Source organism: Sarcophilus harrisii, chromosome 1 (assembly GCF_902635505.1).
Source record: "Sarcophilus harrisii chromosome 1, mSarHar1.11, whole genome shotgun sequence".
In the NCBI taxonomy this organism is placed as follows: Eukaryota; Metazoa; Chordata; class Mammalia; order Dasyuromorphia; family Dasyuridae; genus Sarcophilus; species Sarcophilus harrisii.
The window spans coordinates 632,827,100-632,846,648 of record NC_045426.1 but is presented as its reverse complement, the minus strand read 5'-3'; the positions used below and the strand labels follow the sequence as shown (position 1 = coordinate 632,846,648).

The window sequence follows — 19,549 nt, the reverse complement described above, 5'->3', positions numbered from 1 at the left end:
TTTGAGAGAGGAAAATTTTAGTTTCCTTTCTACCTTCAAGCCATAGAATTAGCATATCAGTGATAGAAAGCTGGATAAATGTGTCTCTTTGCTTTTATTTTTCTGCAAATTTCTTTTGGAAATTCAGCCCATTTTGTAATGGTATTTCAATTACAAAAAATTTTGCCCCTTGACTTGGATATGGATTCAAGCCTGCAAAAATTTTTGAGATACCTACCTCCCAACACAGTCTATGACCCCAAACTTTAGAGTCCCACTTCCCTACCTCAATAGCCTCATGAAAAGAATCCACATACAGCTAGGAGATTCGAGTTTAAATCCTGGCTCTGACATTAATTTGGTAAACATGTGTAAGTCTCTCTCTGAACTTCTTTCCTCATCTTTCAAATGAGCCTTTTCTTGTTTGAACTTTTGAATTATCTCCTTTATAAGGTTGTTATAAGGAAAGTGCTGTGTAAACCTTAAAAAATCATGTGCTCATGAACCCTTATATATAGATTGATTTATATAATTGATTAATATGTAATCCTGATTTCCTATAAAAATAAACTCTATAGAAACTTGGTTTCAAAGGTTAAAGATTACAGTTGGAAGTAAATGGAGATTTCACTTCAGGAAAAGAAATTATTATTTGTTTTCTTGGTCAGAACAGGAAGTGGCAATAATGGAGAGTGATGTATTTTAGGAAAGACATAGCTTTATATGCTGGAAGGAATTTGTGGGAAGAGCATGGATAAACATCATTATACTTCTTATTCCATACAGGAAATTGGAGGAATTGGAGATCATTATATAAAAGTTTTGATTGAAGGAGCTGAACATATTTAACATGGAGAAAAGGGGAATAAGTATTTGAAGAATTTCTATGTGAAAGATAGATTAAACTTTTTTTGCTTGTCTCAAAAGGGCAAAATCAGACCAAAGCTATTGGCTATTACAGAGGTATTACAGAGAGGCAGATTTGAGTTTGATATAAATAGAATTTTCCTACAAAGAGGATTACTTTTGAAATTGCTGAATTCTCTTTTCCAAAAAAAGTTGAATAATCCCTTGAGAGTAATTTTGTAGACAAGTGTTAAGGACCATTCCTAAGTGTGAAGGAGCAGGTTTATTATCCCAGAGCCTCCGTAGCTATGAATCATAACATACTTGAAGGAATTGCAAATCAGCCTTTACTGATGCAGATGTTGCTTGTGGATTGGGAATGAAATAAATTGGAGGCAAGAGGGAAGAGGAGAGGGATCAGAGAATTCAACTGCCTCTTAGTCTCCTTGTATCATTATCATCCTGTCACATGAAGAGATCTATTCTGCTGGTCAGAATTAGATCCCCAGCAGCCACTGGCAGGTGGCTTTCATAACACCCAGCAGCCACTAGCAGGTTGCTCCTATAACAAATGACACCCAATGTGGGGCACAAGAAACAAAGAAGCAGCAGTGCTTGAGAGCTGTTCATGAGTGGGATCCTCCCAGGAGAGTTCCTTGGTAACCCATGGGGAAGGAAAGGGAGAAGAGACCCAGTAAGACTTTTTCAGTCGGGGTCATTAAAATGGGCCAACACATCAAAGGCCCCAGTCAGGAGACTGATGAGAGACTTAGGAAAAATGCCTGTTCTGACTACCGTCCTCTTCTCCATTTGTCAGAAGGTTTGACTCCATAACATCTCACAAGATTCAACATCTGCTACAGTGTCTCACTCTGCAACCATCCAGAGGAATGAGACAGAAAAGACTTGGACAAAGATGTTTGCATTGCTCAGTATGTGGACTCATATCTGCTTCACAATATTGGACAAACTTACTGATTGCTGTTGGGGGAAAAATAATCATATTCCCATAAAACAATAAACGGGGAATTGTTAAGGACCATGTCTAAGTGTGAAGGGGTAGGTCAATTCTCCAAAAGCCCCCACAGCTGTCAATCATAATACATTTAAGGGAGTGCAAATCAGCCTTTACTGACACAGATGTTGCTTGTGAATTTGGGATGATATAAATTGGAGGCAAGAGGAGAGAGGTTAGAGAATGCAACTGCCTCTCAATCTCCTTGTTTTGTTATCATCCTCTCACATAAAAGGATCTGTTTTGCTGGTCAGAATTAGATCCCCAGCAGCCCCAGCAGGTTATGCCCATAACAGACAAGATTCTCAATCATGTGTGTGTTGGACTCTAGATAGCCTTTGAGATCTCTTTTGACACTGAGATTCCAACTCTAGTTTTCCAGGGCCTAGGGTCTTGATTTCATTGATGACATCTAATTACTTTCATACTTTCTTTTCAGGTATCCTATATAGATTCTCTGTTAGCCATCTTGCACTTGCATTTTTGGTGCAAGATTTTTGCTTTCTATTAATTTATATTTTGTTAGTTTCAATTCAGGGTAGCCTGTCAGGGTTTTTGGAGTCTGATATTGTCATCAAATGTGTTAGCCATTCTGCCAAACTTTGTCATTGGCAAATTTGATAAGCATGTTACCATCAATAAGTATTTATCAAGCTCTTATTATGTCAGGGATTATACTAAACCACTTAGGCTTTTACCAAAGTCAAAATTAAAGGCTCTTTCAGCCAGTGAATTCATCATCCACTCTCCTCTAAAATGAAAAGAATCTTAAGGCTTTGGGACATGTATGAATCCAATAATGCCTTCCCTCAAAACTATAGCCATCCTACCTCTTAAGCTATAAATCCATTGGATCTCAAAAGTATAATACCCTGGGATTCTCAGACAGGAAATGTCATTATTTAATCTTTTTAATGTACTCAATAAAATTCTGCCCCTTTTGCTCAGTAATCATTTATTTGATTAAATGCAAATCCTGTAGAATCCCCATGTGAGAAAACACCATGTACTGTATAGTCCCTATTGGTTAACTGGATAATTCACTTTAAATTTTTCTGATAAATGAAAGTTGAGTTCAAAAGTGTAGGTGTTAACCTGCTAGATAGGCTTTTTTTTATGTTAATGACTTCTAATGGAAAGCCTAGTATTCATTTGGACATAGTCTGCCTTAAATGAGGATGATGATGATGACATTTATCTTCCAAAGTTATTGTGAGGACTAAATGAAATAATAATTAGAAATCAGCACAGTGCCTAACACATAGTAGGCTCTTAATAAATCCTTCTTTCTCTCTCTTCCCCCTTTTCCCTACTTTCTCCTGCCTTCCCACCTTCCCTCTGTAGGGAATTCAGTCATTCATAGGTACTAGTAAGAGAAGAAGAATCAGTTGTTGTCCATTATATATATTTATCTAGACTTCTTTGAATAATGACTATCTTTGTGTTACATCTCAACCTACTTTTTATAATGCTGGTATTGGCCTTTACAATTCTAAACATTTTGTGTTTTATGCTCTAACATTTCTCTTTTTCAAATATTCTCAGTTCTGTGGATCCTTTCCTTTCTAATTATTTTTTGTCCTAGGATCCCTTCTACTGCTAATACTCTATGGTTTTATGAAATCAGAATATGAAGAAGGAGCCTCTCCTCTCCCTTTTTATTCACTGACTGGTTCTTCTCCATCCCCTTTTGTTCCACTGCCAACACTCCCAGCAATTTCTTTTTAAAACTCTCTAGTCCTGCCTGCATCAATACAAATTAGGAAGAACGAATTCAATGAAAACATTCAGGACAGAACAAACTCACACCCTCTTGCTTGAAAGGTTTGACTGAAATTTAAACCTTGAATGTAGAGGGAAAGGGATGCATCATCAAATTTTCAATCAGATGTGGATTTTTTGGCTGAAGTGATACATTTGTTGAAGGCAGTGTAGCTGTCTAAATTTGTTCAGCTCGTGTTCATGGTTCTGGGAAATGAGAAATCCACTGATGGTGTTCAACTGTGCTGCTGTGGCTACATTGTCTTTTGAGTTTGTCTATTGTTTTTGTTTTCCCCCAGAATACCAGATATGGAAAGAGAGTTTAGAGATTAGACCCTAGTTAGGTTGTTATGAGATACAACCTGTATTTATAGTTCTCTTATCAATAAAATGGAAACAATAATATTTACACTGCCTTCCTCACAGATTCATTATAGAAAAGCATTCTGTGAACCTCTAAATCATTATGGAAATATAAACATCCTGGGAGGTAGAAAGAGCAGTGGTGCAGTGTGAATCTGGAGGCAGAAAACTGGGTTTGACTTGAAGCTAAGTCATTTATCTATGTCCCTGGTCAAGTAATTTTACCTATTAGAGTTTTAATTTCTTTTTCTGTAAGATGGTAAAAAGAATTACTGCCTTTTCTATCTTGAAAGATAATCTAGTTCTCCTTCATTTTGCAAGTAAGAACTTTTAAACCCAGAATGGTTAAACAAGTTGCTTGACATCACAATAAAGAGTGAAATTAGGATCTGAACGCAATTCTCTGACTCAAAACCTAGTACTCTTTCTTTATCTCACTTGATTGCTGACACCAGCAAATAAGAAAAAATAATTTTGAAATGCTTTATGAGATTTGAAATGTTCTTTGAATACCAATTTTTCATATTAGTTTTCCAAAAGATAGAAAATGTATGACTCCTGCTTGAAGAATTTATTTTTAAGTTGAAGAAACAGGACATATATATACAGAACTGACAAAGGAATGAGTATGAAAAATTTTAATCTTTTGCTTAAGAGCAAAAATAAAGTGCCAAGGCTTTTAACAAAATTGTGGCCTTAGTAAAATTTTTCTTCAAGACCCATCCCCTTCCCATCTTTTCCCTTTCTCAGTGATACTCTCACATTCCCCTTGTCTCTTATCCTTCTTCTTTGAATCTCTGCAAACACATTATCATGTTGGAGGCTGTGATTCATACATTTTTGTATGACAGGTACATTTTTGAAATCCAAGGACCTGAGATCCAATTCTAGTTAGATTAATTACCACCTGTGTTATATTGAACTCAATCTTTCTGAGTTTTAGTATTCTCATATGGATGAGGGATTTGAAATAGATTATTCTAAATTATTTTCTAGCAATAAATTCTGTGAATCTATGATTCTCAGTAGATGACCCATTTAGGCATAGATTTAGCCAAGATAGGGACTTGGGTTCAGTATAAAATTCTGAATTTAGGTTAAAAAAAAACCCCAACTGTCACCTCTTTCCTGAAACCTTTCTTAGGTTTTGCATTCAGTTATGACTTTCCTATCTCTGCCTTTATACAACACTTTGTTAGCTTATTCATTCTTGCATTCAATCAACAATTATTAAGATCCTACTTGGATATATGGATGTTCAGGGAAGCCCAGTACCTTTGCTGTGAGAACTACTAAGAGCTTTTTGGGGACTGCTTTCCACCATTGGTGTCTACACCTGACCTCCAAATCTGTGACTCCAGGAGGCTATAGCATGCATAGTGCATACATACCTGGAAAAACCATTTCAGCAGGTGTCTAACCCAGCCTGAGGATAACTGATGATCCTCAAATCCTTCTATCCCAAACTAATTCTCTACATAGTACACTGTCCTCTCTAACTAATGTCTGTTTGAATAAATAAAAGTTTCTTACCTTAGAAGACCAATCTATTCAAATATGAAGAGAGAGGTTCGTGATTGGAAGGTTGGATGTGAAAACTTCCCTAGAGGAATAGCCAGATGTGAACAGTTTGTTCCAGTGTACTATGAAGATGCAGAAGCAGGCATTGTGGAGTACTTAGAGCTTGCTTAGGCTTTGTATCTCAAGCCATTACCATTTGTCTTGACTTTTGTCTTACCTCTGGATTTTGATGACTGGGTGAGAGAATGAGATTGACAACTTCCCTTAACTCTCATTTAGTTGCTTTTTATGGGAGTATTTGCGCCTTACCTCTGGAAGAACCTTTTGAGCTTATATGGGTCTGATCAGCCATATTTGGACATGTTGACCCTGACATAGTAATTTGATTTTTGTCTTTATGGAGTACAACTGACTCCTAAGAATCTGCTACAAGCTAAGCACTGTTAATGCAAGGCAAAAATGAAATGATCTCTTCTTTCAAGGAATTTACAGTCTTTGGGGTGAAAATACTATGTACATATGTAAGTGAAGACAAAGTAAATTAGAGAATTTCTTTGGGATAAGGCACTAGCAAATCCTTAAAATTCCTAAATATTCCCCAGAAATATCCAGCTCTCAATTGTGTGGGTAAATGAAGGACCCCATTTGATAAAACCTAGAGATTATCTAACATTATAGTGTTAGAGTGTCAGGTGCACTTTACACAATATCTTTATGATAGTGATGATTAAGTACGGAAACTTTACCAAAGGAACCACTAGGTTCTCTAGAGTTAGTCAGTGATCTCCATCTCACAGATAGAGTTGAGAATGTGACTTGTAAAGGGTATTGTGGTGGGTAATCATGGCAATATTTAGCATAAGTTTATCAATTGGGAAATTCTGGTGCCATGAAGTAAGTTTTTCAAATTACCTCTTGTCTCTAAGGTTTCAGCATCACCAAAAGATAATATTAATCAACAATTTAACTAATATATTGTATTTAATAATACTTTTTTGGGTGTCTTTCTTTCTCCTTCTAGACACTAGAAGCCATTCTGAATTTTAAATATTCAGGGGGTCCAGGCCATATTGATGGATATTACAGGAACCTGTCCTTGGGAATTCATGTAGAAGCTGAGCCATCCGTGTTTTTCACTCGAGTCAGTACACTGCCTGCAACAAGGTAAACTCGTCCCTCAAAACTCTATTTTCTTATTAACTTAATCATGTTTATCTATTTTCTAGTTGTTCCAACTTGATAAATATTTATTAAGTGCCTACTATGTGTCCAGGATTGGAGATACAAAGATGTCAAATCCTCCAGCATCAATCCTTTTTGCAGTATGCAGTTGGCTAGGAGAAGCTGCAGATAGATAATTAAGAATAAGAGAAAATAAAATGTGACAGTTACAAAGGGGAGTCTACAAATGTTCTGTAAGAATTGAAGGAGATTTAAGGAGAAAGATATATTAGATATAGCTCATATGAAGTATAGAGGGGTGATTTGGAAGGCATCATTGGGGAAGTGATCACTGAATTTAGCATTAAATAATTTTGCCCTTCATTTGAAGTACTTTTGAAGCCTAGTCAAATGATTGACAAATAGCATAGTCTGGTTGAAAAAGCATTTGGATTTGGAGTTGGAGATCCAAGTTTAAATTCTATCTCCATTAAATTGATTAGCTATGGAATGAGAAGCAAGCCATTTACTTGTTCTGAGCCTCAATTTTCTACTCAGGGAATAATAACTTCGCTGTCTCACAGGATTGCTTTAACTATTAAATGAAATATGTAAGAAGACACTTTGTAAACTTTGAAATGTATAATACAGTTGTTACTGATAATTACTATTTCTCTGGAATCTTGTAACAATCCCTGAAGTTTACTATATGTTATTAATAAAAGACATATTTTAAATTAAAATTTTACTTCTATCTTTTTTTGCCATTAGGATTTTTCCAGTTCCTCCTCCTTTGGGTTATCCCATATAACAAATTATATTTTTAAACAAACAAGGAAAAAAAGAGAAAAGAAAAAAATACAGCAAAACTAATGAATTGGTGTATCAAATTGTTGCACTTCTATAGTTCTCTCACCTTATCAAAGGAGGAGAGTGGGAGTAAAGACTCATGTTTATAGAAGATGCATGATAGATAATTCCCAAGCAATTTATCTTCATGCAAATTTTTAATAATAATAATAATAATAATGTAGATTATTTTTGATGTTTGATTTCAGTGGCTTAGGAAAACTCACAATATGGAACCTCCCTGTAAACTAGTACAGATTAGCAATTGCTCTGCCATTCATAGTTTTAGCAAGTTGTATTTATCACTGAGGGAATAAGTGACTTCTACTGAGTCACATAACCTATGTGTCTTAGAAATATATTCTTATATTCAAAACCATTTCTGTACATAGTATGCTATCCTCTCTAATGTCCACATGAATGAGTGTCAGTTTTTAACATTGGAAGACCAATCTACCTTAATGTGAAGTGGTTCATGATTAGAAGGTTGGCCAACATCTGACATATTTTGTTTCTAACCACAGAAGTTCATGAGCCCCCTGCATTAAAGTAATGGGTGGTGCTATGTAGAATCATAGAATTTGAGATTTAGAAGCTTCTTTTCAGCCTTGTAATTTGGCCAGTATTTAGAAATTATTATGCTGTGCTGTGCTGGGCTATACTATATTACACTGGACTATACTGTATTATGTTATATGCTATAGCATGCCCAACCAGTTGGTAGTTCAACTTCTGCTAGACCTCCAGGAAGGGGGACTTACTACCTTTGTAGGCAATTAATTTCATTTTTCGAGCAGCTCTAATTCATGGAAATGTTTCCTGACATTGAATTAATGTAAAATTTTCATCTTTTCAACTTAGAAACCCATTGCTCCTGATTCTGTCCTCTTCTGTATCTTCTCTTTTCTAAGCTAATAAACACATCCAGTTCTTTCACTTAATTCTAATGGGAAATGGACATAAGACTCTTTACTACTCTATTGTTTGTCTTCTAGACTTATTCTAGATCACCAGTTTCCTTCTTAAACCTTGATGTCCACGGCTGAATATAATAATTTGACAAGAATAGAACATAGAAGAAATATCACTTTTCTTTTCCTAGAAACTAGGCTTCTCTAAATGGGGTCCAGATTCACATTAGATTTTAAGGCTTCTATCCCACTACTGATTCATATTGAGCTTGCAATCCACTAGAACCCTGAAATCTTTTTCAAAATACCAGCTTGTCAAAATACCATACTTGTTAAAATGCAAGATTTGATATTTATTATTTCTGTTGAATTTCATGTTATTAGATTTATCCCAAATCTGTTAAAATCCTTTTCTATTCTGACTGTCATCCACTATATTCCACTGTTTTACTAGTTTTGTGTAATCTTGAAATTTGATGATCTTATCTGTTTTCATCCAAGTGTCTAATAAAAATGGTTGAATGATACAGGATCAGGGCCTGATATGTAAGAATGAACTATTAAGTTTTCTTTTAAGTCTGTCCATCCAACTAGTACTAAATCTCACCCACTGATTATTGGAAATCCGTATTGTGGCTTAGTCAATAACTAGGAATACATCCATTCCAGGGAAATAACTTAACTATTCTTTTACCCACTATAGAATCTTAATGGTAGCTTAAAGTTGAACATTCTTTTTTTATTATTGTTATAGGTTTTTATTGACAAAGCATATGCATGGGTAATTTTTCAATATATTGACTCTTGCAAAAACTTCTGTTCCAACTTTTTCCCTCCTTCCCTCCATCCCTCCCCTAGATGGCGGTTAGTCTCATACATGTTAAATATGTTAAAATATATGTTAAACACAATATATGTATGCTTATTTATATAGTTATCTTCTTGCACAAGAAAAATCAGATTTAGAAAGAAGGTAAAAATAACCTGGGAAGAAAAACAAAAATGCAAGCAAACAAAAACAGAAAGAGTATAAATGCTATGTTGTGGTTCACATTCATTTCCCAGTGTTATTTTGCTGGGTGTAGCTGGTCATTACTGATCAATTGGAACTTATTTGGATCCTCTCATTGCCAAAGATAGCCACTTCCATCAGAATTGGTCCTCATATAGTATTGTTGTTGAAGTGTATAACAATCTCCTGGTTCTGCTCATTTCACTTAGCATCAGTTCGTGTAAGTCTCTCCAAGACTCTGCATTCATCCTGCTGATCATTTCTTACAGAACAATAATATTCCATAACGTTCAAATACCACAATTTATTCAGCCATTCCCCAACTGATGGGCATCCATTCAATTTCCAGTTTCTAACTGCTACGAAAAGGGATGGTAAAAACATTTTTGCACATATGGGTCCCTTTGCTTTCTTTAAAATCTCTTTGGGATATAAGCTCAGTAGTAACACTTCTGGATCAAAGGGTATGCACAGTTTGATAATTTTTTGAGCATATTTCCAAATTGCTCTCCAGAATGGTTGGATGTGTTCACAGTTCCCACCAACAATGCATTAGTGTCTCAGTTTTCCCACATCTCCAATATTCATCATTATCTTTTCCTGTCATCTTAGCCCATCTGACAGGTGTGTAGTGGTATCTCAGAGTTGTTTTAGTTTACATTTCTCTGATTAATAGTGATTTGGAACACTCTTTTATATGAGTAGAAATAGTTTCAATTTCATCATCTGAAAATTGTCTGGTCATATCCTTTGACCAGTTATCAATTGGAAAATGGCTTGATTTCTTATAAATTAGAGTCAATTATATATATATTTTGGAAATGAGGCCTTTATCAGAACCTTTAACTGTAAAACTGTTTTCCCACTTATTGCTTTCTTTCTAATTTTGTTTGCATTAGTTTTGTTTGTACAAAAGCTTTTTAGCTTGATATAATCAAAATTTTTATTTTGTGATCAATAATGATCTCCAGTTCTTCTTTGGTCACAGATTCCTTCCTCCTCCACAAGTCTGAGAGGTAAACTATCCTATGTTCTTATTTATTTATAATCTCATTCTTTATGCCTAAATCATGAACCCATTTTGATCTTATCTTAGTGTATGGTGTTAAGTGTGAGTCAATGCCTACTTTCTGCCATATTAATTTCCAGTTTTCCCAGCAGTTTTTGTCAAATAGTGAATTCTTACCCCAAAAGTTGGGGGTCTTTGGGTTTGTCAAACACTAGGTTGCTATAGTTATTGACTGTTTAGTCCTGTGAACCTAACCTATTCGACTAATCAACTAGTCTGTTTCTTAGCCAATACCAAATGGTTTTGGTGACTGATGCTTTATAATATAGTTTTTTATCTGGTACAGCTAGGCTGCCTTCATTTGATTTTTTTTTTTTCATTAGTTCTCTTGAAATTCTTGACCTTTTGTTCTTCCATATGAATTTTGTTGTTATTTTTCCTAGGTTATTAAAATAGTTTCTTGGAATCTGATTGGTATAGCACTAAATGAATAGATTAGTAGGTAGTATTGTCATCTTAATTATATTTGCTCAACTTATTCAAGAGCACTTAATATATTTTTCCAATTGTTTAGATCTGACTTTATTTGTGTATAAAATATTTTGTAGATTTGCTCATATAGTTCCTGACTTTCCTTTGGCAGATAGATTCCCAAATATTTTATACTATCGACAGTTAATTTAAATGGAATTTCTCTTTGTATCTCTTGCTGTTGGATTTTGTTAGTGATGTATAAAAATGCTGAGGATTTGTGTGGATTTATTTTGTATCCTGTAACTTTGCTAAAGTTGTGGATTATTTCTAATAGCCTTTTAGTAGAATTTCTGGGGTTCTCTAAGTAAACAACATATTGTTTTATTCTAACTTTTAATCTAGGCTGCTATCTGCCTGTGTTTTATGGGGTAGTTTACCCCATTCACTTTTATGGTTAAAATTACTAATTCTTATTTCCTGCCATCTTGTTAACCCCAAATTATACTTTTCTCTTTTCTTTCTCCCTTACCCCACTCCCCAGTACTGAATATATGAGCACTACTTGCCTCATGCAGCCCTCCCTCTTTAGGATCTCTCCCTTCCCCTCCCTTAGAGTGCCTTCCCTTTTCTTAAACCTTTCACTTAAAATTTTCTATTCTCTTCTATTTATCCTACCCCTTCCCTTTTCACTTTTCCCCTCCCACTTTTCAATGATGTGGGAGAAGTTTGTTTGTAAAGTGAATATGTTTAATATTTTCCCTTTGAGCCAATTCTGATGAGAGTAAGATTCACACTATGTTCATTCCCCTCCCTTCTTTCCCTCAGATATAATAGGTTTTCTTTGCCTCTTCATGAGATGTAGTACCTCCGCTTTTCCTTTTTTTCTGATACAATTTCCTTTCCACCTCTAGTTCCTTTTTTATATTATAATGGTAAAACTAAATTATACATGTACTCTTTATGTATACTCATAACAGAAATATAATTCTCAAGAGTTCTTTTTACCTTTTTAGCTTCTCTTGAGTTCTTTTGAGTAAGTTATTCTTGGCTGTATACCAAGTTCCTTAGCCTTTCAGAATATCCAATTCCAGGTTCTTTGATACTTTAATGTGGACACTGCTAGATCCTGAGTAATCTTTATTGTGGCTCCTCTGTATTTGAATTGTGTTTTTTTTTTTTTTCCCTGACTGCTTGTAGTATTTTTCCCTTGGTCTGATAGTTCTGGAATTTAGCTACAATATTTCTTGGAGTTTTAATTTTGGGGTCTCTCTCAGTAGATGATTGATGAATTCTTTCAGAGTCTATTTTACCTTCTGTTTCTTTAACATCTGGGCAGTTCCATTTGATGTTTTCCTGAAAAATAGTGTCTAGGCTCATTTTTTCGTCATGATTTTCAGGGAATCCAACAATCCTTAGATTGTCTCTCCTAGATATATTTTCTAGGTCTGTTGTTTTCCCAAGTAGGTATTTAACATGTTTTTCTGTTTTTTCATTTTTTTTTTTTTTTCATTTTGCTTGACTGATTCTTGTCTTTTCAAGTCATTCAATAATGCCATTTGCAACTACAGCTATTTAGAAACAACCTTTTAAATTAATTCCATCCACTCCATCCTCCTTCCCCCCAAGAACAGGACAGAATGTGTTTCAATTGGCAGAGAACAACATGGTCATATATATTTAATAAATACAAGGAGGGATTGGGTTTATTCTAGATAGACTTTAGTCTCTAGTAATAAGAAATATATACTCTCTTATTTTTAATTGATTTATCTCTCCCATATATTATGTTTTTAATATTGCTTGAACACCTTTAACAATGAGGAAATTATTCCTTTAAAAACTAATTTGAGTTCTACTTTAAGACTGTGTTTCCTCTAAGGAAAGTGGGAACGACATTGATATGATAGATAAAATATGTAGAAGAGAGCCAGAATAGCAAAAGGTCCTGAGTTAATGTCCTAGAGCTGAGGAATAGAGTACTTGAAAGGAATGACAGCTTTGTTTTTTTCACATATGAAGGAAGACTCTTCATGGGGAATGATTAGGTGACTTCTTATATAATGTAAGAGGTTTGGACTAAATGATTTTGGTTGATTGATTTTGCATTGTCCTGAAGGAAGAACTACAAGCAGGAAGTTGTAAAGAGGCTATTTAAGCTATTCACAAGTACAGTGCATTGTCTCAGAAGGCAGTGTGTTCCTCAGTCATTGGAGGTCTTTAAGTAAAATTTGGGTGCATTCACTTTGAGTAAGAGTTGGGGCAGATCATTGATAATGCCCTTCCAAACTCTGTAATTCTATCCATATCTGATCCAATCTATCCATCTCATTTTATGTGCAATGAAATTGATATTCAGAGAATTGAAATGATTTGCTGAATTGTAATATCTATAGGAAATAGAATTGTAGTGTCTGGACTAGGTCTCTGGAAGATCTCGGGACCAGCCTTGGTCTTAGTGGATGAGTGAAGTTGGCAGAAGAGTCACCAGGAGGATGGTCAAAGATGGAATGTTTCAATTTTCAGTCCTCTCAGCCCTTAAATACCTTAGTACAATTACATCATTACAGCACACTAAGTATGTGTGAACTAGAAAACCATTACATCACCATATGACACTAAGTACTAAGTATAACTTAGTACTAGAGAGCCTCATCTCATTAATCACACTGAGTTAATACCCTGCTGTAAGTATCTTTGCTTCAAGCATACTTTTCTCAGAGTTCCCCAATATCTGGGGTCTTTTACATAGAACAACCAGATTTCAAGTAAATTTCCTGATTCAAAAAATTATGCTTTTTGTAATAGATCATTCCCTATGTGAGCCACAGTCTCTCTCTGTAAATTGGGCATAATCACTTCCTACCCCGTTTTTTTTCATAGAACTAATGGGATAGTCAAATGAAATAAAGGGTATAATATTGCCTCAATTATAAAATATTATGTATATTTGAGATCATTGTTATTGGGAATACATGCTTTTGTTATTGTTCCCCATACCTTAGTAGAAAGTCTTCATGAGTTTCTGTGACCATCACCCCCTTTTATATGCTATTTTACCTTTAGCATTGTGTATGCTTTGATATTTAGCCCATTTAGAGAATTCTACTATAGATTTTTCCAATAAAACTTGTAGTAGGATAAGCAAATGCATGTGCTTCATTGGCCTTCAGAGAACTCAAGAACTTCTATATACTATGGGAAGACATCCAAAGTCTCCAGTGAATTATTGTTTCTTACAGGAAAGGAGGGAGTATGTGTAACAGATTGGCCAATATGCTTAACCAAGTCTGATATTTTTTTAAATTAATATGTTTGTTCCAGGGGCAGCTAGGTGGCACAGTAGGTAGAGCACCAGCCCTGAAGTCAGGATGACCTGAGTTCAAAATCTGATCTCAGACACTTAACACTTCCTGGCTGTGTGATCCTAGGCGAGTCACTTAACCCCAGTTGCTTCAGAAAAAAAAAAAATAATGTTTGTTCCTTTCTTAATTAGTTTTTAAAAGGATCTTCGAACATGGAATATCCTACTATGTCCAATGAAGGGATACAAAAATGAAAAATAAAACGGTACCTGCTGTCAAGATGTTTATAATCAGAAAGGAGACATAATACGTGGCTTCAAACAACCATAATATAAAAAAGATGATATATTAATAGGATTTACAAATGGCTATTATCATGAGGAAGAGATCATTTTCCCATAGCAGAATTAGACAAAGCTTCATGAAAAATCTCACATTGTTCATCTGGGCTTTGAAGGATCAGTTGTTTTTCAATAGCCAGAGTATAGGTGTTGTATAGGTCTTCTGGAAAGGAAACAATATGATCAGCGACATCTCAGTGGAAAAGAAGGGGTACAAAAATAGTTTACATTACCTGGAGCATAGAGTAATTAGGCTGTGGGAAGGAAAGTTAAAATGGTATCGGGGTAGATTGCAGAGGGCCCTAAGGGCCAAACTAAGGAGTCTGGATGTTAGTAGTAAACAGAGAACAACTATTACCAAGAATGAGAGAGACTTTTACAGAGTAATGCATCTTGCTTGGGCCCTCATACCACATGGCCATTCAGTAATCATTAATTTTGGTTATGAAGTTCAGCACCAGAATATTTTTGAGATATGAGTTTAACTGCAAAGAGTTAAGAAGATATTTCAGTTTGTTTTAAACTTAGATTTTTTTTTAAATCAGTGAGCATTTATTGAACGCTATGTGGTTAACGGTGTGCTAGACATGGAGGAAAAAATGCAAAAACAGCTCATGCTCTCAAAGAGCTCATGTTCTAATGAAGGAGACAACATTCAAATAATTATGTATATGCCAAAGATAGATACAATATAAATGGAAGGTAATCTCAGATGGAAAATACTAACAGTTTATTTGTGTGTGTGATACCTAGAAAGATTTACTTGTAAAAAGTGGCACTTGTTTTCACCCCTGAAGATAGCCAGGAGATATAGGTAAGAAAAGCAACCATTTTAGGCATGGCTGACAGTTAGGAGATGGAGTTTCATCAACCACATGCATCAAGAAGGCCATTTTGGTTGGGGCCTTGAATCCATATAGGGGAGTATAGTGCAAAGTGTGGAAATAAGGGAAGAATTTATATTGTAAGGACTTTACATACTAAACAGCTGTTTAGTTGATCATGGAAGTAATAGGGCTTTTGAAGTCTGTCAAGTAAAGGGAAATAACACAAGAGATCTCTGCTTTGGGAAGACCACTTTGGCAGAGAAGTGGAAGATGAATTAGAGTGGGGATATGAGGCAGTGAGATGAATCAGAAACCTATTACAGTAGTCTAGGCAAAAAATGACCAGACTTATACCAAAATAGTGTCTCTGCGGGTAGAGAGAAGGGACATAGAAGGGACATTGTGAAGGTGGAAGTGATAATATGATTCTGGATTGGATATGCAACATGGATGACAATGAAGAGTGGAAGAGTTCACTGAGAGTCTGAGCCTGGGCAATTGGGCGAATTATGGTACCCTTGACAGTATTTTGAAAAATTCCATTTCATTTTTTTTCAATTAATAAAAAAAATTCTACTTTATCTCCCCTTCCTCTCCCAGTAAAAAAAATGAAGCAAAACAAAATGCCTTTACAGTAAAAGTAAAGTGGGGGAAATTAGGAATGTTTCCCAGTCAGTAGGAGAGAAATCAAGGGTTTGTTTTAGATTTGTTGAGTTTGACATGCATGTGGGGCATTTAGTTAAGATGTTAATCAATAGTCAATAATTAATTATTAAATACTCTCTCTGTGTTAGACAAGATATAAATAAAGATAAAACTAAGATAATACTTATTGTCAAAAAGCTTACAGTCTAATGGGGGAAGACTATGTCCAAATGGAAGTTAAAAAACAAGGGGAGGTGGAAAGGGGAAAAGAAGAAGATACTATCAGCCCCAAAGGTATTCTGGAGAAGTCCAAAGAAGTCAAAAACAATGTAGCAGGTACTAACTGGGGAAAAAACTTTACTAAATTTTTTCCTTAAATAGAGACCTTAAAGCACTATATAAATGCTACCTATTGTTATTGTCATGATTATTATAATTTTATCTCTATTCCCTCCAATATTCAGTCCATTCCTTTAAATTAGATCACAAAACAACATTCCTAAGACACAAATTTGACCATACTGTTCCCTTGCTTAATAGTTTTCAGTGTTTCTTGATTTCCTACAAAATAAAATATAAATTCCTTTAGCTTAAATTTATGATCCTTAACAATCTGCTTTTAATCTACTTTTCCAGCCTTATGTTATATTACTATTGTTCATGAATTAGCAATTCCAATTGAAATGGACTACTAGCTCTTCTCTGAACTTGTTGTTATTTCCTGTAATTGTGTATTTCTGGATATTAATGCCTGCAATGTACTCCTTCTTTGTTTCTGACTTAATGACTACTTTTCTACCTTCCTTCTATCCATGCTTATGGATACCATTTCTTCTATGAAGACTTTACTTATTTTCTCAGCTTAAAGTGTTCTCTCCTTCCTTACATTTCACTTGCTTACACTGGATTTCTCTTTTGACTCTATTACTTCATACTTAAGTGTCTTAAATAAAGAAATAGTGTCATCTAAAATCTTTCTATACCCTCCACTTAAAGTACTGTAGTACTTTGTTCCTATTAAGAGCTTGATGCAATTGTTTCAATTGATCATTTCTTTCCCTGATGTGTTTTGCATTCTTTTTCTGCTCTTCTATTTTAATATTCTAGTCACAATAGACATTCATGAATCAGAAAATTCTAAATTTTATTCTTTTAAATATTTTTGTCATACATTTTAAACTAAAATACTACATCTTCTTTGTCCCTGGTAAGTGACTATGTGCATATCCAGAAAATGGTTTCATTATTTGTCCGAGAATGTCAGACATGGATTTCTGAAAAGATTTATTTAACAAGCATAATCCTGTGGACACATGCTGAAATCTTCTTACACATTCAAACAGAGAAAACATAATAACTAAAGAGCTATTGCAAAGGTGAATATCAGTCTATTCATTACACACACACAAAAAAACTAAAACTGATTTTTCTGTGATATGTTTGTTTTTATTTTTAATTTTTAAAATGAAGACTGATTCGGATTCAATTCTTTGATTACATGATTTGCAAAAAAAATCTATTGATCTTAATATTGAGTAATAGTCCCTTCTGGAAGCATGGCATGTTGAAAAATGTCTAGCATAATAGGTTTGGAAAAGGCCAATAGATTTGTAGTAGAAGTAGACCTTTTCTCCTTGGTGTCTCGTCCTTTAGTGGACCCTTCATACATATACTACACACATACACACACACATATATATATATATATATATATATATATATATGTAGTATATGTATATTTATACTCACCACATTTTAAATGTAAATGATGTAATAGTTATTGTGTTTATGCTTACCAAGTAAAGATCAAACTAATTTGCCTATATAAGATTAATCTGTCTATATGGGATACCTACATGGTGTAGGTATTATGGTAGATCAGACCAGGCCCACATCTGGAGAGAGAAGTGGAGCCAATGACTTCATCAGCATTCTGGCTAGGGAAAAAGGGACAGATAGACCTCAGGAGTACTGATGAAGTTTAGTATTCCTTTTTTCATTTTCAGAGAGGAATATCAAGACAGAATTTATCATCCCCCCCGAGATATCTGTGGATTAGGAGGAAGAGTTTGGATTCAAAAGAACCGACGCTTCCCTGTTCACTCTTAAGAGGAAAGGATAGCATTTAGCTTATATTTGCAGGTCAGCCTCTTTCTACCATGTGCTGATGATACAAAAGATTATCACAAATAGTGAATTATACCCAATTGATAAATGGTCAAAGGATATGAACAGACAGTTTTCAGATGATTAAATTAAAGCCATCTATATTCATATGAAAAAAAAATTCCCTGAATCACTATTGGTTAGAGAAATGTAAATTAAAACAACTTTGAGTTATCAACTTATACCTCTCTGATTGGCTAAGGTGACAGGAAAAAATAATGATAAATGTTGGATGGGATGTGGGGAAAAGTGGGACACTAATACATTGTTGCTGGGGTTGTAAATGGCTCCAACCATTCTAGAGAGAAATTTGGATCTGTATCCCACGCAAATCATAAAGGAGGGAACAGGATTATGTGCATGTGCAAAAATGTTTGTAGTAGCTCTTTTTGTGGTAGCAAAGAATTAGAAAATGAGTAGCTACCCATCAATTGGTGAATAGCTGAACAAGTTGTGGTATATTAAGGTAATGGAATATTATTGTTCTATAAAAAATGATTACCAAGATGATTTTAGAAAGGCCTGGAAAGATTTACATGAACTGATGCTGAGTGAAACAAGCAGAACCAGTAATACACTTTACACAATAATAGCAAGAATGTGTAATGATCAGCTATGAAAGACTTGGTTCTTCTCAGTGGTTCAGTGATCCAAAGGCAACCCTAATAGACTTTGAATAGAAAATGCTATATGTATCCAGAAAAATAACCATAGAGATTGAATGTAAATCAACACATGCTATGTTCACTTCTTTTTTCTGTTTTTTTTTTTTCTTTCCCATGGTTTTTCCCTTTTGTTTTGATTTTTCTCTCCCAACGTGACTCAAAAAAGTGTATTAAAAACATACCAACAAATAAATAAAATTTAAAAAATGCATAACAAGAAAACCCATTTCTCCATGCAAGACTACACATAGAAGCTGTATGAATTCTAAGCTTAAAATATTCCAGAAAACAGTAGGAAATAAGTTGTTGTTGTTTTTTTTTAAACCTGGGAACTAAATATTAATTTATACTAACATTGAAATAGTTTATAGAAAGCAAACTGAAAATTACTACATAAATATCAGTTCATGTTATTCTTAATAATAATTATTTTCATTATTATTGATTTCTGGAATATCAAACTCTGATAATGATAACAACTAAAATTTATGTAACATTTAAAGATTTCCAAAATGTTTTCCATATTTATCTTATTTAATTCCTACAACATTCCCTTGTTAGGTGATATTTTTGTTCTCATTTTACAGTTTGGAAAATTGGGACTAAGAGAGTATATGTGATTTAATTATAGTTAGAAAAGAATGATTTACCTCAAGGTTTCATCTTCATCTTTCTTTCACTCAGCAATCATTCATTGTTATC

At 34.4% G+C, this 19,549-nt stretch overlaps 1 protein-coding gene across 3 annotated transcripts in view; it reads left to right on the top strand.

The window, feature by feature from the left end:
- TRAPPC9 (trafficking protein particle complex 9) overlaps positions 1 to 19,549 on the top strand; it is a 955,484-nt gene that overhangs the window by 458,669 nt on the left and 477,266 nt on the right. For all 3 annotated transcript variants that reach the window (XM_031955139.1, XM_031955089.1, XM_031955202.1), the window contains one exon: positions 6,507 to 6,649. In XM_031955139.1, the coding sequence (XP_031810999.1) occupies positions 6,507 to 6,649 (143 nt within the window). The remainder of the gene's footprint in view (positions 1 to 6,506; positions 6,650 to 19,549) is intronic.